General features: G+C 39.9%; 1 protein-coding gene across 2 annotated transcripts in view; it reads right to left on the bottom strand.

Moving 5' to 3' along the window:
• Positions 1 to 24547, bottom strand: part of LOC125678963 (titin-like) — a 294828-nt gene that overhangs the window by 97122 nt on the left and 173159 nt on the right. For both annotated transcript variants that reach the window (XM_056156077.1, XM_056156078.1), the window contains 38 exons: positions 20924 to 24421; positions 20491 to 20757; positions 20117 to 20383; positions 19697 to 19960; positions 19237 to 19503; positions 18595 to 18861; positions 18008 to 18274; positions 17635 to 17901; positions 17179 to 17448; positions 16278 to 16565; positions 15779 to 16075; positions 15366 to 15668; positions 14952 to 15254; positions 14465 to 14752; positions 14006 to 14293; positions 13588 to 13890; positions 13115 to 13417; positions 12700 to 13002; positions 12443 to 12554; positions 12113 to 12285; positions 11610 to 11897; positions 11216 to 11521; positions 8041 to 8643; positions 6768 to 7073; positions 6349 to 6654; positions 5899 to 6201; positions 5471 to 5773; positions 5078 to 5383; positions 4563 to 4865; positions 4139 to 4441; positions 3426 to 4028; positions 3001 to 3306; positions 2522 to 2827; positions 2122 to 2421; positions 1716 to 2021; positions 1118 to 1423; positions 470 to 769; positions 42 to 347 (listed from right to left, as the gene is read on the bottom strand). In XM_056156077.1, the coding sequence (XP_056012052.1) occupies positions 42 to 347; positions 470 to 769; positions 1118 to 1423; positions 1716 to 2021; positions 2122 to 2421; positions 2522 to 2827; positions 3001 to 3306; positions 3426 to 4028; positions 4139 to 4441; positions 4563 to 4865; positions 5078 to 5383; positions 5471 to 5773; positions 5899 to 6201; positions 6349 to 6654; positions 6768 to 7073; positions 8041 to 8643; positions 11216 to 11521; positions 11610 to 11897; positions 12113 to 12285; positions 12443 to 12554; positions 12700 to 13002; positions 13115 to 13417; positions 13588 to 13890; positions 14006 to 14293; positions 14465 to 14752; positions 14952 to 15254; positions 15366 to 15668; positions 15779 to 16075; positions 16278 to 16565; positions 17179 to 17448; positions 17635 to 17901; positions 18008 to 18274; positions 18595 to 18861; positions 19237 to 19503; positions 19697 to 19960; positions 20117 to 20383; positions 20491 to 20757; positions 20924 to 24421 (14655 nt within the window). The remainder of the gene's footprint in view (positions 1 to 41; positions 348 to 469; positions 770 to 1117; positions 1424 to 1715; positions 2022 to 2121; positions 2422 to 2521; positions 2828 to 3000; positions 3307 to 3425; positions 4029 to 4138; positions 4442 to 4562; positions 4866 to 5077; positions 5384 to 5470; positions 5774 to 5898; positions 6202 to 6348; positions 6655 to 6767; positions 7074 to 8040; positions 8644 to 11215; positions 11522 to 11609; positions 11898 to 12112; positions 12286 to 12442; positions 12555 to 12699; positions 13003 to 13114; positions 13418 to 13587; positions 13891 to 14005; positions 14294 to 14464; positions 14753 to 14951; positions 15255 to 15365; positions 15669 to 15778; positions 16076 to 16277; positions 16566 to 17178; positions 17449 to 17634; positions 17902 to 18007; positions 18275 to 18594; positions 18862 to 19236; positions 19504 to 19696; positions 19961 to 20116; positions 20384 to 20490; positions 20758 to 20923; positions 24422 to 24547) is intronic.

The following is a 24547-nucleotide window of genomic DNA, read 5'->3' as shown; positions in this document are numbered from 1 at the left end:
AGGTTATCATTGTTTTCATTTTGATTGACATGACAACTTACCGAATGGACTCTTGATGAGCACTGCTTTGTCCATTTCCAGAGCTTCACTGAATCCAGCACTGTTCTCAGCAAACACTCGGAAGTAATACTCGGCATTTTCATTCAGGTTCTGGATACATATAGATGTAATGTCAGGGGTCAGTTTATCCACCTTCTTCCACATTGTTTTTCTGGCTTCTTTCAGCTCCACCACGTATCCCTTTAGTGGTAATCCACCATCACTCTGTGGAGGTTTCCACTCAATGGTGGCTGAGGTTTTCTGTACATCACTGACAGTGATTGGGCCGGTGGGTTTAGATGGCTTGCCTGTTAAACAACAAAAACAACATTCATTTAAAACTAAATCCGTACAACTTCCTGCTTTGTGAAAAACACTAGTACTGATTGACTCCTACTGATTTCTATGTTTTCTCCAGTCATGATCTGACCTTTAGGTTTCCTTGGTGTGATGACCTCTGATTCCAGTGGTTGACCTGTCCCCACTTTGTTGAGAGCGGCCACTCTAAACTTATAGTCTCTATTCTCCTTCAGATTCTTTGCTTTGTATTCCTTGCTAAATTTATCAAGCGTGTCCAAATCTGACCAATCAGAATTGTTTTCAGAGACCTGGACTTTGTATCCTGTTATTGGGTTTCCACCATCATCCTTTGGTGGTTGCCATGACAATGTGACCGAGTCAGAATCAAGGTCACTCAGTGACAGCGGGCCTACAGGTTTCTGTGGGACAGCTGATTATAAATGAAGCAATTTTATTAGCATTTGTTGATCTGTTAACAAGAAAACACAATATTAAATGAAAATAAACTATTTCATAAAACTGATAGTGCATACATTATTTTGCTATATTAATTCAGTCTAAAAATAAACATTCAAGGTATGCCTTTGTAGATGCTAAACAGGATCATATCTTTTCCCCGTCAGTCACATGTATTTAGTAAGAAAAGCAGATTGTCAGTAAAAATTGCTAAAGCAGATTTGAGACACTAACCCCCCCCCCTCCCCCTGAAAGCTGATTAGATCAAGAAAGCATATGATTATGATGGATTAATAAAGAATCATACAACAGTCCTCAGCACCTGGTTCTCTTTGGGGTATCACACTTTCAGCTGATACCAGGGGCTCACTGGAGCCCTCCTCATTCTCAGCATAAACCCTAAATAAGTATTCATTTCCCTCCACCAGATTCTGTACGCAGTAACTGGAAATGCTAGGTTTCACAGTGTCCACTCGTAGCCAGGAAGTGAACCTGGGGTCACGACGCTCGATCACGTATGAGGTAATGGGCAGACCCCCGTTGTCTCGAGATGCCTTCCACGAAATGGTGACAGATGTTTGAGTTATCTCGGTGATTTTTAGTGGTCCCTCGGGGGATGATGGCACAGCTAGAAAGGTTAGTATTAGCAGAAACGTATAGACATAAGCTAATATTGAAGATAGCTGACAATGTTAGGGTTAAACATAGCTAAGCTAAAATTCGTTGGAATTACCAACAAAATTTTCGTTAATGTTATGCCAAAAAGCAGCAAATAGTAAATGTTAGCACATGATAGCATTAGCGTTATGTTTTACAGATAAATCATGAGTCATTTCTAAAGAACTATTTGAAAGCAGATTGGTTAGTTACCAATAATTGAAACTTCGTTATTGATTGATGCAGAAGCAGTGAGTACTTACTGAATGGACTCTTTGGAGTGATTGAAGTACCAAGTTCCAGGAAATCAGACTGACCGATTTTGTTTACAGCACACACTCTGAAGAAGTACTCCTGACCTTCTTTCAGACGTTTGACCTTGAGTTCACAGACATCTGCACGAGTTTTGTCGACCTCTATCCAGGAGGATTTCCAGCTTTCCCTTTTCTCTACAATGTAGCCTGTGATTGGAGAGCCTCCATCTGAAGTGCTAGGTTTCCATGTTAATGTCAACTCTGTTTTCTGGATGTCCTTGGCTTCAAATGGTTTTTCTGGCATAGATGGTTTTCCTGAAATGTAAAGAAATAATTGTGAAAAATGTCAGACAAATGGTGATTTAATGAGGGAAAATGACCACACTACTATGATACATATTGAATACACACTGACCTTTAGGTTTAACTGGCTTAACAGCTTTGTCAGTTTCACACAGTTTTCCAACACCAGCTTCATTCTCAGCAGCAACAGCGAAGTTGTAAGCTACTCCTTCCTTGAGACCTGAGACAGAGTAGTGGTTGTCAAAGCTCTTGACTGTGGCCAATTCCTGCCAGTCCCCTGGAGTGGTGGACTGGTAGATGTGGTACGCTTTGACCTTGGAGCCACCATCTCGAGACGGGGCCTTCCAATCAAGCTCTACAAAGTCCTCCCCAACTTTTGGTACCTTGATGGACACAGGTGGACCAGGTGGTGCTAGAATTATAAAGTGATTAAATTTCATGTTTTAGAAAGTCTGTCTAGGGGTCTGATGAACAATAGATGGCATTTTCATTTGGGTATACATAATACTTACAAATGTCCTTGGTTATCTTTGTAGCTTCCTGTGTCTGTAGAGGAGTGCTTGGCCCCTCCTTATTGATGGCCGTGACTCTGAAGAAGTAGTCATTTCCAATATTAAGGTCAGGTACTGTGAATGATGTCTGTGCTGGCTTCAGGTCCGTGACCTTCTTCCAGGCTGTGCGGCGACTGTCCCTAACCTCCAGCAGGTATCCAGTCAAGGGCAATCCACCATCATTCTCTGGGGCTTTCCAAGAAACACTGGCAGTTTTCTCTGTGACATTGGATACTTCTAGTGGACCAACAGGAACTGAAGGTTTGTCTGAAATGTATAAAAGATTTCATTGTAGCTGTATACAGGTAACTTAAAGTCCTAGCCAAAGGTGGACACACCTTATAATCCATCCAGTTCAAAAGTAAAAATAATATTTTTGACAATTCATAACAATACAAAATATTGTGTATTAAAGAAGTGTGATAACAAACACTATATACCATAAGGACTCTTGGCTTTGACAGGTGAATCTAATTCCAGTGGTTTGCTGGAACCCTTCTTGTTGACGGCTGTTACTCTGAACAGGTAGTCTGATCCCTCCTGTAGTTTGTCTGCCACACAAGATGTCTTGCTTGCAGGGACTTTGGTAACTGGGGCCCACATGGATCTCTTGGTGTCACGTTTCTCAATGACATATTCTATAAGAGGAGATCCCCCGTCAGTCTCTGGTGGTTCCCAGGAGAGAGTGATGGAGTCCTTGCTGACATCAGAGGTGGTTATTGGTCCTTTTGGTTTGCTTGGGGCTTCTTCAATGAGAAGTAACATTTTGTTCTCATATGGTGGTGTACAGAATCATTTAAAATCATATGTAAATTATGCAAATATAAAATCATTAGATAACTATGTACATGAGACGGGATCATACCTGCTGGTTTCTCAATGGAGACTGGTTTGGAGACCAGTGGTTGGCTGGGTCCAACTTTATTGACAGCAGAAACTCTGAAAGTGTAATCTTTGCCATCTTCTAAGTTCTGTGCCTTATATTTGTTTGAAAGTTTGTCGACTGTTCCAAGCTTTGTCCAGTTCAAATTGTCAGTGGAGGCTTCAATGAGATACTCTGTGATAGGGGAGCCTCCATCTTTATCCGAAAGTTTCCACGTCAAGGCTGCTGAGGTTCCCGAAACATTACTGACATTTAGTGGACCTCGAGGTTCACTTGGAACATCTGCTGCCTTCTGAGGCCTAACTGGTTCTCCTTCTAATGGTGGACTGGTTCCTTCTTCATTAACAGCCATTACTCTGAAGTAGTAGTCATTTCCAACCACCAGATTTTGCACTGTGTAGGTGGTGATGTCTGGGTTGATTTTATCTACCGGGGCCCAGGTGGTGCGCTTGGTGTCTCTTCTCTCTATAATGTATTCTTTTAAAGGGAGACCACCATCAGATTTGGGTGGCTTCCAGCTGATAATCACAGATTTGTCTGTCAAATCAGAGTACTGCATTGGACCCTGAGGGGCAGATGGTGCAGCTGGGAAAAAAAATAGTAAAGTCATAACAATATACATGCAATATTAAAACAATTAACCAGCTTTTAAAAATGCACAGTTGGGCACAATAATTGGAAAATGTAACCCTTACTGTGTTGGCTCTTTGGAATGACTCCATCTGATGTAAGAGGCTCAGATTTTCCTACACTGTTTTCAGCTATGACTCTGAAGAAGTATTCTTTCTCTGTCTTGAGGTTTTGAACACAGTAGTGGGTGATGTTAGGGGTAACTTTGGTGACTGGTGACCAGGATCCAAATTTGGAGTCCCTCATCTCCACATAGTAGGCAGTCAGTGGTGATCCACCATCATTCTTGCTTGGTTGCCATGACAAGACCAGAGATGTCTTCTGAATGTCTGAGAACTTGATGGGGCCGACTGGAGCCGATGGTTTTTCTAGACAAACACCGGATTACAAATCAATACACAACTAGATAACAGAGAACATGGTTCAGATCTACAAATCTCTAGATTAATTGCTAAATGCTTTAAAATTGTGAACAGATTACAGACATACCCGGTTTCTTCCTTGGTATTACAGATGACTCTGTCTCCACAGCATCTCCCAAACCAGCTTTGTTCTCAGCCACAATGGCAAAGTAATATTCCTTTCCTGTCTTGAGGTTTTTGGCGGTGTAATCTGTATCGAAAGGAGTCAGAGTGGCCAGGTCCTTCCATTTGTCTGAACCTTCTTCTCTCACTCTAACCTTATAACCTGTGACCTTTGACCCTCCATCATCTTGAGGAGGTTTCCATTGTAGTGATGCACTGTTGCTATCCACTTTCTTCACAGTTAAATTGCTTGGTGCTTTTGGTGGTGCTACAAAAGCAACATGATACATATATTGTATACAGTACATGCTATCTTTGTAATAAAATAAAACATAGTTACAACAGACTCTCTTATAACGATGTTACTGCTTCTGATGAAATTGAACATATATTAAGAAACAAAGCTAGTTGTACCACTATAAATGTATTTTACTGTTACACTGTACTATACAACAATTAAGAGATAATGATTTAACTTACCAATTGCTTGTTCAGGTTTGACTGTGTTTAGGGATTCCAGAGGCTTTCCTTGACCTTCCTCATTGACAGCAATGACCCTGAAGTAGTAATCATTTCCAGTAATGAGTCGGTCAGCTGTGAAGACAGTTTTGTCAGCGGACACATCTCCTGCCTTGGACCATGTAGTTCTCTTTGCATCTTTGTATTCCACTATATAATTGGTTACTGGGGATCCACCGTCCTTGACTGGGGGATTCCAGTTCAAGGTCACAGAATCCTTATTTATATCTGAGAATGTTATTGGCCCAGCTGGTTTTTCTGGTTTATCTACAATCAGTCAATTATAATTAAGCTACTTCAAACATTTACTATTAGCATTGAATGATGTAGATTAAAATGTAGATAGGTATCTACCAAAGAGACTCTTAGGTTTGATGGTAGCTTCAGTCTCCAGAGCCTCTCCACTTCCGTGTTTGTTAATAGGTGTGATCCTGAAATGGTAGTCTGCCCCTTCAGTCAGACCCTTCACCTGGTAGTCAGTCATGTCAGGGGAGATTTTGTCTACCTTGGCCCAAGATTTACGCCCTTCACGTTTCTCAATCAGGTATCCAGTGAGTGGAGAACCTCCATCATAAGATGGGGGCTTCCAGGACAACTTGGCAGATGTTTTGTTGATGTCACTAACTTCTATTGGTCCAAGTGGTTTTGATGGAGGCCCTGTTCAATCAAAAGAAACTATCAATCCTTTTGAAGCTACAAAGCTACATATTGTGGACATCACGAAAAAGCAAATATATCAATTACTTTACTCGATGCCAAAAAATTTCTCTTGTGAGACTTGCCTGGAGGTCTCTTTGGAATGGCAGCTGTGTCCAGTTCAGAGGTTTCTCCTGCTCCTTTCTTGTTCAGTGCTGTGATGGAGAAGAAATACTCCTGGTCTTCTTTGAGTTTGGGGACTTTGTAGGAATTGTCAAAGGCCTTTAGAGTGGCCACTTCTTCCCAATCGCCATCAGGTCCTTTCTTTTGTTTTACAACATACCCTGTCACTTTGGACCCACCGTCTGAAGATGGGGGCTTCCAATCCAGTGTGACAAAGTCTGGGCCAACTTTTGATACTTTGAATTGACTTGGTGAGGATGGAGCATCTAAAATATCATAACAATAAGAATTGTTAACATAATTAATACAAAGCAGCCACTTTAAGCATCCTTTCTCCTTCTTTCCACATAATGAAGATCTGTTTTGATTTCCTATCATTATCACATACTTGTAAAAGCTTTTTTTCCCCTTACCAATCTTTTTCTCTGGTTTGACAATTTCCTTGCTCTCCAGTGGAGATCCCTGTCCCTCTTCATTAACAGCAGACACTCTGAAGTAGTACTCGGTTCCTTCACGCAGATCTTTAGGAGTGTATCTGGTGGTGCCTGAATCCACATTGGCCACCTTATTCCAACTGGCCCTCGCGCTGGGTTTGGACTCAATGATGTAGCCAGTAATGGGAGAACCACCATCTGTCTTTGGTGGTTTCCACTCCAGATCAGCAGAGGTAGCAGTCAAATTGGACATAGTGAGAGGTCCTTCTGGTGCTGCAGGTTTGTCTGGATAAATGACATTTTCCATGATTTTACATAAAACTATGTAGTAGTTACTGATAACAATTACATGAAATTAACATGACTACTTATACACAATCAAATTCAGCATAACCTACCAAACAGACTCTTGGGAACAACAGATGTCTCTGTTTCTAGAGCCTCACTGATTCCCTTCTTGTTCTCAGCTTTGACTCTGAAGTAGTACTCTTTTCCTTCTTGTAGTCTCTTCACATCCAGTTCTGTGATTCCTTTGCCAACCTTCTCCACAGGTGTCCATTTTCCTTTCTTGTTCTCTCTTTTCTCAATGATATATCCTGTGATGGGACTCCCCCCATCATCTTTAGGAGGTTGCCAAGTCAGTGTTAGGGAATCTTTTCTGATGTTCTTTGGCTCCAGAGGTCCGAATGGTTGAGATGGAGCATCTGTGCCAAGAAATAAATGCCATAAACAGTTTACAATCTAGATCCAATTTGCTTAGTATAAACAGTAAAACTCGAATATAGTGAACATGGATATAGTGAAATTACAGCTATAGCGAAGTGAAAACGATTTCCCCGGCAAATTCTTTATATATTCTAAATAAAAATCTGCGTCTATAACGAACACGGATATAGCGAATTTACGGATATAACGAAGTAAATTCCTATTCCCCTTGAATTAAAAATGAAAGTAAAAATCACCTTTTATAACGAATTTATTTTTTTCATTTTAAACTCTTTGTGATTTTTAACAATCGTTTTCCATTGACATAAAGGATTCCCACTTATTACAAAATTTCTGTTTGTATTTTTTCTAAAAAGGTTGTTAAAGGAAACCAATACTTACACATACGTTTAGGAAATATATTGTCGGTATTGTTTACTATTCTCATTAATTAAATTTGAAGTTTGATTCCATTTATTTTATCGTACACTTCTTTATTTGTGTAAAGCAACAAGTAAATGCCAATTGCAATAGACTGTACATGTATGTATTGCGCAAAATTTTGTTGACATTTCTCTCTCGACATGTTCTTGCATGACTTAATAATCCATCAAGATAAATTATCATATATAAATCAATGTGTATATTTCTTGTATAAAAATATTTCTTCTCGAAAACATATAGGCTTCATTTCACTTAAAGACAATACAAACGCAAGTATATCGATTGCTGCTTTTTTTTATATAACTGGTATACATGTAGAACAAACCAGTTTTATAATGAATTCGTTATATTTGAATTATGAATTCGCTATAAACATATAGCGAATTACGCTTATAGCGAATTTTTATAGAGGGTCCCTAAAAATTCGCTATATCAGAGTTTTACTGTATATGATGTTGAGATTTGGGACATTAACACACACATAATATAGAAAGGGGGCCCAAGATAACTAAATTTCATTACCAGTTGGTCTTTGAGGTACAACTGCTTCTGACACAAGCATATCTCCCTCCCCAAGTTCGTTGACAGCTGCCACTCTGAATTTGTACTTGTCTCCGGCCTTGAGACCAGTGACTGTGTACTTGGTGGTGTCTATGTTCTCCACTTTTTCCCATGTCTTTCCGTTATCCACTGACCGTTCCACATTATAAGACTTCACTGGGGCTCCTCCATCCTTCTTGGGTGGAGACCAAGTTAAGGTCACAGAATCACCCAGAATGTTGGAGAATTTTATTGGTCCAGATGGCTTTTCTGGTGCAGCTGGGGGTTTTCTTGGCACCACATCTCCTTCTGTCTCCAATGGTTGTCCTTGACCTTCAGCATTTAAAGCTGAGACCCTGAACTTGTATTTCTGTCCTTCAATAAGTTTGGGAACTATGTATGATGTGGTCTTCTCATCAATGTCAGCAACTTTTACCCATGTCATTCTGCGACTGTCATATTTCTCCACCAAGTATCCTTTGATAGCAGAGCCACCATCTGAAGCTGGTGGTTGCCAGGTCAAGGTCACCGAGTCAGTAGTGATATCCTTGGTTGATAGGGGACCAGTTGGACTGGTTGGTTTTTCTTTAGACACAAATGAAAAAAGTCTTACTATGTTTTTTCTCTGGTGAAATTTAATGTACAGATTCTTATGAATTTATGTATTTACATTCAAATAGTCTTTGCTGTTGCAATATTGTTTTAAATCTTTAGCAATATTTGAAGAATTTCCATGATAAATAGAACACTACAAGAAACAGCTTAGATTACAACATCATTCGGTGCCTTACCATTTTCAAATTACTCTGGCAATGCAGCAAGATTCTCCTCAGCAAACAGTGCATGCTAACAATGCATGCATACTCCTGTGTCAACCCTGTCTCTACCTCCGAGTCACAGGTAGATGTAAGTTGTAATATGTACTAGTTATTTGATACCTTTTCTGAATATTGTGCAAAGTTAGAAAACACACGGTATAAGATGAATGTTACATGTGCACATCAAGCACAGCAGATCCTTAGTTTCTGGTCATTTCATCCTTAACCTCTTCCAAAGAAATGTTTTCCAATGGTTTGGTGGTCAATTTGAACATACTCTTTTTGTTCTTGGTGCATACACTATAAATTTTAGGTCACCTTAAGTCTACATGATAACCATTTCATATCTTTTATTTTGCCAGAATCACGAAATCATTTTTCAGAGAACTTGGCATAACTCATCCTTCAAAACCAGCACAGTAGTTAGTCATTTCTCTGCGATTAATTACAGTATTTAGCAGAATTTTTAGCGAGGATTTAATTTTGGCATTATTAGCGAGGGTGTTAAGATCACTATTAAAAATTGAATACCACTAACAATTTATTCCATATTGTAGATATTGATTATTTTTCTTGCAATTATAAAATCGTTAAAATTAGCTCATGCTAAATATATACACCCATTTTTATGGGAATAATTGCTATTAAAATTTGTGTCTCGCTAAAAATTCCAATTACACAATAAATTGAGCATTGACATGTAATGATTGCTTATCTTTAGATTTAATTCTTTATTATTAATATTCAGCTTTAATCCCATTATTAATTGAATAACGAGTAGTTCATAATGTAATCCTATGTTTGGAATGTGTTCTAGGAGGACTCGATGGAGTTGCCAATTTTGATCATTCATGTTTCTAGTGAGAGCAAGGTGACCAAGGTGAGCCGTGTAGCCAATGGACATTACTGTTGCCGCACAATCACAAAATCATCTTAACACAGGACAAAATAAGTGGGGAAAAAAATCATGCACTCATTTAGTATATATTGCTTTTATTAAATGCAGTCTTATGCATTGTATTCCTAAGTACATATTGATAAGTATATTATTTCATCACTAGGGTAGAATATATTCAAAACACACATACACAAGCACACACAAAATGGAAATCAATGATGAATGTTAATCTGCATATACCTAGATGTGGAAATAATTCCATGTTAACACAAGACAAATAAAGAAAATTTTACATTCATTACTAACACAATCATGCAAATTAGATTAAAAATGATTTTGACAATACTGCAAAACTCTCTTCTCAAAAAACACATGCATTACCAAACTTTCATAGCCCCCTCCCCCACCAATAGCATGGGTCCTATAAATCTGATCCTAGGTTTTCCCCATCAAAAACCCACATTTCTCAAAAATATTCTTGAAACTCATTTATGAGATACTCTCACAGAAAATGGGGGACCACTATGCATTTTTTCTCTGTGAAGGTAAGGAATGAAATTCTATATATATACATATTTATTAAGGACAGCTCCTACAAAATATATGCAAATTTAAAGCTGCCACAAGTTTCAAGCTCCTGATAAATATGTAAAACGATCCAAATAAAACAAAAATCCTTGTAAATATACATCACAATTGTAAACACTGTACAGGCCTTTATATATGTTTAAATAGAATGATTTTCTACATCTAACTGATTAACAAAAGTTTAAACTCTGAACATTATAACAATTAAACCTATATTCATAAAAAAAATCTGATATGTCAAAATCCGAATCACATATGCCAGTTCACAACACTTGATGTCCACTCAAATTGCTGTAGCTTAATACAATAAACTTTCCTGGGCGAGTTCATTATTGCATTACAAGGTCTTAAGAGTAAAATATCACAGCATCTTGTTTATAATCTCAATTCACAAACAGATAATGTAAAATTAAGTTTGTTCAAAAATTAATTATTTCCTGAAATCTCTTTCTGAATCAAGAGAAGTTTAATTATTGCAAGTTGTTTGATGTGCAACACGGCTTGACACACAATGATAAGAAGCTGCATGAAAACAAACACATTGTGACAGTTTAACACACTGTTCACATTGCACTTTCATTAGGAAGAAACATGCTGTATCAAAGTACACAATTTCTCACTAACTACATGTATCCACAGTATTAAATTATCCAGCGCATATTCCCTATATTGCTAAATTTTTTAAACGTGCCAAACTCAACTAATGCATAACAGTGAATCATGCCGTTATTATCATTTCTCAATCACAAACTGTTAATAAAAATCAACACAGAATTAATAACAAAACATGTTAATCAGAACTTCAGGAAGAAGCCATCTGCTCTTGTTGGGGAGAACATGGCATCACACATACCGAACGGACTTTTGGGAATAACTGCCTGCTTGGATTCAAGACCCTTGGACATTCCGATGTCATTTTCAGCAAAGATGCGGAAGAAATATTCCTTTCCTTGAGAGAGTCCAGTAGCCACAATGGAGGTCTTTGAGGCATCCACTGTGTCCACTTTGCTCCACATAGATCTGCCCTGTTCTCTTCTTTCCACAATATAGGATTTGATTTTGCTGCCACCGTCATCCTTGGGTGGTGCCCAAGCGAGGGTGACGTGGTCACGGTTGATGTCACTGATCTTTATTGGGCCCTCTGGTTGGTCAGGTACATCTGTACAGAGAGAAAACTCTTCAATTCATGTCCATTATTAGCACAGATAAATTTTTAGCATTTAGATCTAAGGAAACAGAAACCTTACCAATTACTTCTACATCAAAGCTTGCTTTGGCTTTGCCAGCCTCATTTTCAGCTGTGATGAAATAGAGGCCATCATCTGCCCGTGTGACCTTCTTGACCTGTAGAGTAGTGAGGGTATCCTTTGTATCTATGGTGATATTACCGCCTGTTTTCAGAGTTTTCTCGTCCTTGCCCCAGGTTATGGTGGCCTTTGGAAGACCTTTGTAAGTAACCGGTATTCTCAATGATGTTCCGCTGTTGAGAGTTATCACATCTCGGAATTTGTTGTCAAATTCAAGTTCTGGTTTGGCTACAAAGATATGTATATAAAATAACATATGAATACACTTCATCAAGCAAAACTTTGATCTTTATACAGCAATGAATCAAATTTCTTTGATTTAATAATCTTCAAGATGTTGAAATTCTATCTGAATTAAGTCATATTTTCTGATGCACTGCTAAATGACCTTTGAATTAATAAAAATGTATGGCACATCCTGAAATCAGGAATTTTAGGACTACCTTGCACGTCCAGTTGTCCCGATGTGGACACTGAACCGAGATCGTTTGAAGCCTCCAAAGTGTAGCTCCCTGAGTCTTTCTCAGAGACATCTCGAATGGTCAGTGACACAGATACCTCATCTCGGCTCATATCATACTTCTTACTCTCAGCAATTGTACGAGTGTCTTTGCTCCTATTTTGAGAATGAACAATGAATCATGTTAAGATCAATATAGCCAAAAATCACTTTTACAGAAAATGTAACAACATTTAGACAGTTAACTCCAATTTCCATACAAAAAAAACTGAATTTCCATATCTGGATCTGGATCCTTGTCATGATGACTTACCAAGTAACCGAGGGTTCAGGTTTGCCACTTATCTGGCATTCGAGGGTGGCGTCTTCACCCAGCAGTACACTGACATCTGGAAGCCCCTCCAGTACAGAGGGTGCCTCTCCACCTACAAACACAGAACAACACAGTGGTATAGTCAACTGATCAGTTCTAAACAATACAATGTAGGAAGGGACATAAAGATTACACTCTATAAAACAACACAGCTATCTTTTATAGAAGTAAGTTCGGAGATCAGTCTGGCTACTTACTGACGGGTTCTTTGATGATAGCACTGGTGGAAGGTGAGGGTTTGCTGAGTCCGGCTTGGTTTTCTGCCTTAATTCTGAATTCATACTCCATTCCCTCGGTTAGCTCCTTCACAGTAAACTCTGTCTTTGCCACAGTGATATTGTGACTGGCTGCGATCCATTTGGAGGCTCTTGTTGGTTTGTATTCAATGACGTAGTTAAAGACGGGATTTCCACCATCTTTTTCAGGTGGTGTCCAGGTTAATGTTGCAGTGTCTTTGGTCACTTCAGAAATCTGAGGTTTGCCAGGAGCATCTGGCACATCTATAAAAGAAATGTAGAAAATAAATATTCAAACCTACTTCAAAACATTGCATGAAAATCAATTTTTTTACCTTTTTACCAGAATTACAAATGCCAGAATAATGCTAATTACCGAACGGACTCTTGGTGAGAATGGGTCCTACTGGTTCACAGGGTTTACCAATGCCAGCAACATTTTCAGCAGTCACTCTGAAGCTGTACTCTGCCATTTCTATGAGATCAGTAGATGTGAACACAGTTTCTGTCACGGGTTGTTTATGAGCCTTGGTCCACCTTGTGGAGGTCATCTGGCGGCGCTCCACTATGTAACTAGTTACTGGGGAGCCACCATCCTGTTCAGGAACCTCCCAGGTCAGAGAGATGCTGGACTTTGTCACCTTTGAGACTTGAAGATTCCTTGGAGCCCCAGGTACATCTAAATATAGCACAATAACATTGGCAAATATTACTTTTGCTCTACACTTAGTTCCAGCTTACCTCAAAATAAACATACCCCCTCTCTGTAAATTACTTCAGGGAAAAATTATTGAAAGTGCTAAAAAATCCAGAATTTAAGGTCTGCAAGTTCATTACAATTTTACTCACCAAATGGACTCTTTGCAATTGTTCCTCTGTCAATCTCAGCTGCCTCTCCAGTGCCCATATCATTTTTGGCAGATACTCTGAAGAAGTATTCATTGCCCTCTACCAATTTTTGTACAGCATAGGTTGTGGTGTTACTGTCAACATTTTCCACGGGTGCCCATGTATTACGTTTGGCATCACGCTTCTCAACGATGTAACCAGAAATGTCTGAGCCACCTGTATTGGTAGGTTGTTGCCATGACAACACAACAGAGTCCTTCATGACTTGTAGAACCTCGAGATTGTTGGGTTTTCCAGGTTTGTCTGAAGAATACAGAACATGCAAGTGAATTGTAATAAATGCATGTATATCATAAACAGAATCACTCTCATACAAAGTATTTAGTACTTTTATTGATATAAGGTGATACTGACTGACCTCTAACAGCGACGTTAAATTCTGCCTCAGCCTTGCCCACCACATTTTCAGCAGTAATGGCATAGGCTCCTGTGTCATCCAGTGTAGCATTCTTCACAGTCAGCATGCTAAAGTCGTCTGTAGTCTCGATGCTGATCTTCGGGGATTTTTCGATGATGATCTTGTTCAGTGTCCAGTTGACGGTGGGATTGGGTATACCACTAATGTTCACTTGTAGGGAGATAGACTGTCCAACCTTGATCAGCTGTTTAGTTTTAAGTTTATTTTCATATTCCAGTTTGGGATGTGCTGCAATTATAAAGGGAAAGATTGGCAGCAGGAATAGATTAAAAACTGCTTTAATGGTGTTTCTCACTAGCCTAACTGCAAGCATAAAGATTGATTTGCATGGTCTAATAAGATTTTTCCAGTGAATTACAAAAAACCCCCCACTTTTCACAACTAAGAAAATGTACATACTGTGCACTGCCAGAGTTGCCTCAGTCTGAACTTGTCCAAGCTGGTTGGTTGCCTGGCAACAATACACACCAGCATCCTGAGGTTCTGTTTCATGGATGACAATGGAGGCAACCTTGTTCTCGAGTTTTGTGACATATTTTGGACTTTTCTTGATTTCCTTTGGTCCTTTGAACCATTTTATTTCTGCTAATGGTTCTCCCAGTTCAAGGTCACACTTTAAGGTGACTTCCCCTGGGGATATACTGGTAGCATCCTTCAAGTTCTCCACGACTTTTGGTGCTCTGCCCTCTGAAACAGGTGATAATAAAACCATAATCCCACTTCAAATTCAAATTTCTATATGGAGAGGGTATACATAGGTATTACCTGTTGCCCAATTCTATTCTTTTTGAATAGAATACTGTTTGAATTTATTCCATAATGTAGCAAAATGTAACATTTATGATTGACTTCTTGTTGTGCTGTAAAATATTTAAATGTTCTATACCTATAGGTTTCTCCACCTTGACAGATTTGGTGGGTTCTGAAGCTGGCCCAACACCAGCTTTGTTTTCAGCTGACACACGGAATTCATACTCAGATCCCTCCTTAAGGTCAGGTACACTAAATGTGGTGTCTGTGATGGGAGACTTGTTGGCTCGGGTCCAACGGACGGCACCACTGGGGCGGTGTTCGATGACATAGTTAGTGATAGGAGCACCCCCATCCTCTGTGGGTGGAGTCCACTTGAGGTCAGCTGAGGTTTTGTCTGTTTTGATAATATCTGGAGTTCCTGGTGCACTTGGTTTAGCTACAACAGTGAAATACAAGTTACAAATACTACTCACATGAAATGTGTAACAAGACCTAGAATGAGAAACTTCTTCCCATTCTTTAAGAATTGAATACAACCAAAACTTACTCCAAGGGTTGAGTGCTTTGGTATTTTCTGAAGGTGGACTGGGCTTGCTCTGGCCAGCTTTATTTTCAGCAATAACTCTGAATTCATAGGTGTTATTTTCCACAAGGTCAGCGACACTGAAGGTCATCTCTGGGATGAGATCCTTGGTCACAGAAACCCATCGTCCACTGAAACCAGAAATCCTCTCCAGGCGGTATCCGATGACAGGGGACCCACCGTCATTGGCTGGTGGTTGCCATGTGACAACTGCTGAGGTAGCTGTGATGTCTGAAATGACTGGAGCATCAGGGGCATCGGGCACCACTGTTAGAATGAAACAACAAATCAACATCAAGTACAGGAAATGAGTGTTTATAACCATCATTGCTCTGAATGATCATCAGTATTCAACATATTCAGTTTCAGATCCCTACCAAATGGATTCTTGGCTGTGATAGCCTCTGTCAGCTCTACAGCTTCTCCAATGCCGATGTCATTTCTGGCAGCGACCTTGAAGAAGTACTTGTTGCCTTCCAAGAGTTTAGGAATAGTGAAGGTCAGATCTTTGGTGGTGCCAACTTGTTGCCATGTTCTGCGGTTGAATTCTTTCTTTTCAATACTGTACTCCAGGATTTCACTGCCTCCATTGTCTGCTGGAGGCTGCCAGTTCAGAGTGATGGATTCTGCATTGACCTCAGGGGCAGTTAACTCTTGTGGGACACTGGGTTTGTCTACATACAACATATCAATATATTGCAAAATTCATGAAATTCAACACAGCTATTAACCAGGTACCACCATTTGCTTTCAAAACATCTGAATTTGATAGTTTGTTACATACCCCTAGGTCATTTAAAAGTGAATTTACTCATGACTTTACTTAAAGCGGACAATCATGCTGAAATATAATTCCCCATATAAGCGTACACATACCCAATACTGTCAGTTTGATGGTTATAGAGACTTTGCCAGCAGAGTTCTCCAAAGTAAGGGTGTAGTTTCCTGTGTCTGACCTCTTGACCTTTCCGAGTCTAAGTGTGGTCATGTTGTAGATGGTCTCACTCTCAATTCTCTTCTCCTGTGGAAGAGGTTCATCGTTGTAGGTCCAGGTCACCTTTGGCTGTGGGTTACCTTTGAATGGAATCTCGAATGCCATGGACTGTCCAGCCTTCAAAACAACCTCCTCTTCAAACTGTTTGTCCAAGAAAAGCTGTGGAGGTACTGAAAATTGAAGAAGAACATAAAGATCATTATAACAATTAGAACCAAAGTGTGAATTCTTCCTAGTCATTGCCTTATTGCCAGGAGACATCACATTTTGTCAGATGCAAATAGAGTTAATCTTGGGATATATTGCATGCATACTTATTTTCATGGGATTCATGTTGTAGTGCTGTTGGTTTGAGATATAACCCTACTCATATTCAACTCAATCCTAAAGAATTATCTCCATGTTAACTTGAGCTCAATGGGTGCAATATTGCAAAACTATTATCACCTGCTGACAAAAATGAATGTGGGTGACATCCCAGTTATTTCCCTTTACCTAATCTTCACTGATTAACAAGAATTGAAACATCACATCATTTTCATGCTTATGACCAGTATTTCAACCAACAGAAACAAGAGTCTCATTTTGAATGATAATACATGTACTATATTTACCCTCTACAAAGAGTTTTCCCTCTGATTTTTTTCCCTCTAACAACAGAAACAAGAGTCTCATTTTGAATGGTGATACTATATTTACCCTCTACAATGAGTTCTCCCTCTGATTTCTTCCCTCTAACAACAGAAACAAGAGTCTCATTTTGAATGATGATACTATATTTACCCTCTACAATGAGTTCTCCCTCTGATTTCTTCCCTCTAACAACAATGCTGTAGTCGCCTTCATCCTCTCCGTCCACATCTGCGATAACCAGTCTGTGAACAGTCTTATCCACAATCATCTGGTATTTATCACTCTCTCCCAGTGGTTTTCCATCTCTGAACCATTTGACTACAATGTCGGGTTTAGAGAGCTCACATTCAAAGGTTACGGTAGAGGGAATCTCTTTAACCTCCACATCAGCAAGTTTTCTAACGTATTCCACTACTTCTTCTGAAATGAAAAGGTCATTCGAAATAAATGACAAAGTCATACATCATGTAGGATCACAAGTATTGTTAAGTTAACACTGTAGGATTCAATACCTTATACAGGTATCGTGTCAATTTGTATTGGTAAGTTAACACTGTAAGATCCAATACCTTATACAGGTATCGTGTCAATTTTTTGATTTCCTACCTTCTACAAAGACTTTAGCAGTTGATGTTTTATCAGCAATCTTGACACAGTATTCTGCTTTGTCCTCAACAATTGCAGATCTGATGGTCAGTTTGTGTGTGTCCTTGTCAGCAGTGACCTTGACTCTGTTGTCCACAGGCAGTGGTTTATTATTCTTCAGCCATTTGGCCTTAATGTCTTTCTTGGACACTACACATTCGAGTTCAATATCTTGACCCTCTGCAACTTCTGTGTCTTTCAAAGGTTTGATGAAATCCAAAGGCTTTTCTGCAAATTTTACAAAGCCAATAATTTACATTCTCTTCATATTTTCATTTTCAGATTTTAAATTCATCAATCAAATAGAAGATATAATGTTGCATGTGATCCTGACCTTTCACAGCGACCTTGCAGGTGGTTTCTTTGTCCTCCAGTTTACATTTGTAGTTTCCACTGTCAGCTAATGTGGCATCCAGAATTTCCAGTTTATGAACATTCTCATCGTCTATGATTTTAATATTTTCGGAGGGTAAAACTTCTTTGTTGTCCTTGAACCATTTGCCCATGACTCCTGGTTTGGAGACTTCACAGGTCAAGGTCAATGGTTCTTTCTCAGGAACTTCTTTCTTTTCCAGTGGTTTAGTGATTTTCAAAGGAGGTTCTATGAACAAATGTCATTTCTATTTATTCCAAAAACTCAACTCAATTTGGCAAAATATCAAGAAATTTCCATGGAACTAAAGAATGAAAAATATTCAAAGAAAATAAATTAAGAAAATCTACCACATTAAATACCAACTGAAAGTTCTAAAACCGTACTCTTTATGGAGGAATATTTAATATACATGTAGTTATAAAGAGAAGAAACATGCTAAGGTCATGCAATGGTTAAATAAATCAAAACATGTTAAAATGAAACAAAAGACAAATATATCGCTGTCTGTCCTAATGGTGATGACTAGTATATACTCCTGCAGCTACCTTCAATCTGAAGAGTGGCAGTACACTCCACATCATCAAATTGGACCGAATAGTCCCCGATGTCATCAAGTCCCACTTTCTCTAGGTACAAATAGTGGTGTGTCCCATCTGTTCTGATGTCATAACCATCGCTGATTGTGATTGGTTCTTCATCTTTGTACCACTGCGGTTTGACACCAGGCAGTGATACTTCGCATTCAAACACAGCTGTGCCTTTAGCCGGGACACAAATGTCATGCAAGCGTGCAACCAATTCGACTGGGGATTCTGAGAGCAAGGTAAAATGGAGACATGATAGTAACATTTTGAAGATTTTCATGTTATATATAAAAGGTACACTCACCGGTTTTAGCTGAAAGTTTAGTGGTAGTCATTTTTGCTTCACAGAGTGTGGAGAACACAGTAGTGGTTAATCATGATGAGGGTTGAACGATTATTTCACATTTATAATAACTTACATGCACCGCAGCCATTCTCCCCCAAATTACAAAACAATCATGTCCGACAGGTTTTAGGAGAATTCAAAACAATTATTTTGACAAATTTTGACAGTTGAGGAGTAAGTTAGTACTTTTTGCTTGGACACAATCAAATACCAGAGAAACACAATAAAAACGACAAATCCACCAAACGATAGCTTACCGTCTACGAGCAGTGTAGAGGAGGATTTCTGGCCCTCCACATCAATGGTGTATTTTCCCTCGTCTGTGAGTTTAGTGGTCTGGATAATGAGCTGGTGGACTGTGTCATAAACCACTAGTTCCACTCTGTCATCAGATTTGATCTCCTCCCCCTCCAGGTACCAGGTGGCTATCAGATTAGGTTTGTTTACCTCGCACTCCAGAGTGACCTTGGTCTTCTCCATGACCTGAATGTCCTTGAGTGGTTTGATGAATTCTACAGGAGCCTCTGTTGATGAATACAAATTCAGAATATAGCAAAAACACATGAATTATTTACCCCCAAAAATTGCAATCATACATGTAAATCATAATTCTTTGGTGAAAGACTATCATAACAATCTATGTTTAAATGTTTCAAAAACAGACAGAAAGATTGTCTTTTCGTTAAGAACTCAAGATACCATCTAATCAAAGTTTACCTTCCACAAAGAGAGCAGCTGAACATGAGATATCTCCTATCTGTACTGTGTACTCGGCCTCATCATCAATCTCAGCTGAACCTATCACAAGGCTGTGTATGCCGTCTTTGACACGGATTGAGTTGGACTTTCTGAGGACCACAGGTTCTTTGTCCTTCAGCCATGTTGCGGTCAGGCCGGGCAGGTTGACCTCACATTCCAAGGTCACTGTGTGCTCCTCAATTACACGCGTCTCTGTCAGTTCTCGGATGAATTTCAGCGAGTCTACAACGTCAAACAAATACAGTTAAGAACTATAGGTTTCCACATTCTTAACGACTTAACAGTCAATGGCCGATCACAATGGTGTCAGACCACTACACCATGGCATGTCTGCAGAATGAAAAGAACACAACTATAGCTAAAACAACTAGCACATACCCTGAACTTGAAGTGTGGCTTCAGTTGAAACATCACCACACTGACATGAATATTTGGCAGTGTCATCAACACTGACATCAGTTAGTATGAGCTGCTGAGTGTAACCATCATAGGAGATCTGTGCATGGTCACTAGGTTTAATTTCAATGCCATCTTTGAGCCATTTGCAAGGAATATTTGGTTTGGAAAGTTCACAGGTCAAGGTTACAGTGTCCTTCTCTTTGGCAGTGAGGTCAGTGAGGGGTTTGGTAAAGGTGGCAGGTGCTTCTAGAAAAGGTCAGTGAAAAATATTGTTATCTGAGGATAGGATAAATTAATTGCAAATACAAAAATGTGATTAAAAGGAAAATAATGTAAACTGCTTGGCTAAATACCCTGAACTTGAAGTGTGGCTTCGGATGAAACATCACCACACTGACATGAATATTTGGCAGTGTCATCAACACTGACATCAGTTAGTATGAGCTGCTGAGTGTAACCATCATAGGAGATCTGTGCATGGTCACTAGGTTTAATTTCAGTGCCATCTTTGAGCCATTTGCAAGGAATATTTGGTTTGGAAAGTTCACAGGTCAAGGTTACAGTGTCCTTCTCTTTGGCAGTGAGGTCAGTGAGGGGTTTGGTAAAGGTGAATGGTGCTTCTAAAATCATAGGTTAAAAATCTCTTAGGATAAATCAAATTGTTTAAATTCAAAGGAATAATTAATGAATTCATTAATGGTAAAATTGTGATTAAGATTTATTTGTATGAGAATGATAAGATTTGTTAAATTTCTTGATTATATAATTGATGTAAGTTTTAGTTACCCTCTACTTGCAGCATGGCTTCAGTAGACACATCACCACATACACAACAATATTTAGCTGTGTCATCCACAGTAACACCAGTTAGTACAAGCTGTTGTGTAAAGCCATCATGGGAAATTTGTGAGTGGTCAGTAGGTTTGATTTCAGAGTCATTTTTAAGCCATTTGCATAGAATGTTGGGTTGAACAAGTTCACAGGTTAAGGTTACTGTGTCATTTTCTTTAGCAAAGAGGTCAGTGAGAGGTGTTCTGAAGGATGTTGGGATTTCAGGTGTTGAAGTTTCTGGTACTGAGATTTCTGTTGCCAAGGTTTCTGCTGTGGTAGTCTCTTTTACATGCACGTCGGATTCAGAAATTTCTGTCATAGAGAAATCTTTTTCTGTATCTTGGGCATCTGGAGTTTCTATCAAAATTACATCTTTTTCTTGGAAATTTGTTTCTTCTTCTGTTCCAAGGTCCTCCATTGGTTTGGTAAAAAAGGCTTCCTTTTCTTGTGCCTCTGTTTCTGAAATTTCGATGACAGTGTCTTCTGCTTCTGAGACCTCTGTCATTGGGGCCTCTAGAGTTTCTGTCACTAATACCTCTTCTTCTGAAGCTTCTGCTTCTGGGACTTCTGTCACTGTAACTTCAGTTTCTGAGCTCTCTGAAACTGGGACCACAGGAGTGTCCATCACAAATGATTCCTCTCCTGGGACCTTTGTTTCAATCATTTCTGGGACCTCAGTGGCAGGAGCCTCTTTCAATGGAATCTCCATCTCAACAGATTCTTCAGATTCTTTCTCTAGAGATTCTGTTATTGTTTTCTCTGATACTAGGACCTGTGTTTCTGGTGCGACTGTTTCTGGGGCCTGTGGCACTGTAACATCTGCTTCTGTGGCCTCCGTTACTACAATTTCTGCAACTGGGACATCTTTCTCTGTTGTTTCTGCCTCTTCAGTCTCTGTTTCTGTGACCCCTGAATCTGGAACGTCTGCTTCTGTGACAAATGAATCTTGAAATTCTGTTGCTGAAACTGGAACCTCTGCAGGTATGGCCTCTTCAACAGGGGCCTCTTTTTCTGAGACTTCAGTCACTGTGATATCTATTTCTGGAGCCTCCTTTTTGGCAGTTTCAGAGACTGTCACTTCTGTTTCTGGGGTAGCCATTACCAAGGCCTCTTCCTCAGACACTGTCACCTCTGTTTCTGGGGTAACCATTGCCAAGGTCTCTTTCTCAGTAACTGTCACGTCTGACTTTAGGGCTCCTGTCACTGAGATTTCTTTTCCAGTGGCTGTAGTTTCTTCAATATCTGTCTCAAAGGTTATTTTTTCTGGAGTTGTTTCTTGAGCTTCTGGTACTGAGACATCTGTCTCTGTAGTCATGGTCACTAAAACCTCTTCCTCTGAAACTCCTGTCACAGGGCCCTCTGCCTGTGTTGTCTCTGTAACTGGGGATTCCTGTGCTTGGACCTCTATATCTATCACCTCTGGAGTTTCTGTTCCTTGGGCCTCCCCTTCAGTCACCTCTGTCTCATGTACATCTGTAATGATGACTTCTGTCTCTGTAGCTTTAACCTCTTTTTCTATAGCCACAATTCCTAGAGTCTCCTCTGCTGGGATTTCAGTTACTGGAACTTCAGTTTCTTTGATCTCTTCCTCCAGAGTTTCTGGTGTCTCTGTTACCTTCACCTCTGCTTTAGGGGTTTCTGTTACTATGGCATCTGTTTCTGGGACTTTCATTACTGTTGCCTCTGTTTCCAGGACCTCTTCTGCTATGACCTCAGCTTCAGGAGTTTCTGTTACTGTGACCTCAGCTTCAGGAGTCTCTGTTACTATGGCATCTGTTTCTGGGGCCTCAGTTACTATGACCTCAATTTCTTTTGCCTCTGTTTCTGGAACCTCTTCTGCTATGACCTCAGCTTCAGGAGTTTCAGTTACTGGGACCTCAGCTTCAGGAGTCTCTGTTACTATGGCATCTGTTTCTGGGGCCTCAGTTACTATGACATCAATTTCTTTTGCCTCTGTTTCTGGAACCTCTTCTGCTATGACCTCAGCTTCAGGAGTTTCGGTTACTGGGACCTCAGCTTCAGGAGTCTCTGTTACTATGGCATCTGTTTCTGGGGCCTCAGTTACTATGACATCAATTTCTTTTACCTCTTTTTCTGGCACCTTTACTGCTATGACCTCAGCTTCAGGAGTTTCTGTTACTGTGACCTCAGCTTCAGGGGTTTCTGTTACTATGGCATCTTTTTCTGGGGTCTCGGTTACTATGATCTCAATTTCTTTTGTCTCCATTTCTGGGACCTCATCTGCTATGACCTCAGCTTCAGGGGTTTCTGTTACTGTGACCTCAGCTTCTGGAGTCTCTGTTACTATGGCATCTGTTTCTGGGGCCTCAGTGACTATGATCTCAATTTCTTTTGCCTCTGTTTCTGGGACCTCTTCTGCTATGACCTCAGCTTCAGGTGTTTTGGTTACTGTGACCTCAGCTTCAGGGGTTTCTGTTACTATAGCATCTGTTTCTGGGGCCTCAGTTACTATGACATCAATTTCTTTTGCCTTAGTTTCCGGGACCTCCTCTGCTATGACTTCAGCTTCAGGAGTTTCTGTTACTGTGACCTCAGCTTCAGGGGTTTCTGTTACTATAGCATCTGTTTCTGGGGCCTCAGTTACTATGACATCAATTTCTTTTGCCTCAGTTTCCGGGACCCCTTCTGCTATGACCTCAGCTTCAGGAGTTTCGGTTACTGTGACCTCAGCTTCAGGGGTTTCTGTTACTATGGCATCTTTTTCTGGGGTCTCGGTTACTATGACATCAATTTCTTTTGCCTCAGTTTCCGGGACCCCTTCTGCTATGACCTCAGCTTCAGGAGTTTCTGTTACTGTGACCTCAGCTTCTGGAGTCTCTGTTACTATGGCATCTGTTTCTGGGGTCTCGGTTACTATGATCTCAATATCTGTTGCCTTAGTTTCTGGGACCTCATCTGCTATGACCTCAGCTTCAGGAGTTTCGGTTACTGTGACCTCAGCTTCAGGGGTTTCTGTTACTATGGCATCTGTTTCTGGGGCCTCAGTGACTATGACATCAATTTCTTTTGCCTCTGTTTCTGGAACCTCTTCTGCTATGACCTCAGCTTCAGGTGTTTCTGTTACTGTGACCTCAGCTTCAGGGGTCTCAGTTACTATGGCATCTGTTTCTGGGGCCTCGGTTACTATGACATCAATTTCTTTTGCCTCTGTTTCTGGGACCTCTTCTGCTATGACATCAGCTTCAGGAGTTTCAATTACTGTGACCTCAGCTTCAGGGGTTTCTGTTACTGTGGCATCTGTTTCTGGGGCCTTGGTTACTATGACCTCAATTTCTTTTGCCTTAATTTCTGGGACCTCTGTTACAGGGGTTTCTGTAACTAAGGCCTCCGTTACTATGACCTCCTCTTCTCTTTCTTCAGTTTCTGGGGTCTCTTGAGGAGTTTCTGTTATTGGGGTTTCTGGTAATTCTGTTACTTGGGTCTCTGGGAATTCTGTTAGGATATACAGGAGGATGTGAGGAAAGCAAAAATTAAGGAAGTGCAGGAACCCATTAGCTGTATCGAAATAGTTTACATGCATGAAAAGGGTTATGTAAGCCATAATCTTGTTACCACAAC

Source organism: Ostrea edulis, chromosome 2 (genome assembly GCF_947568905.1).
Source record: "Ostrea edulis chromosome 2, xbOstEdul1.1, whole genome shotgun sequence".
Lineage (NCBI taxonomy): Eukaryota > Metazoa > Mollusca > Bivalvia > Ostreida > Ostreidae > Ostrea > Ostrea edulis.
Note: the sequence above shows the minus strand (reverse complement) of the source record. Positions and strands in the feature narration are given on the sequence as shown.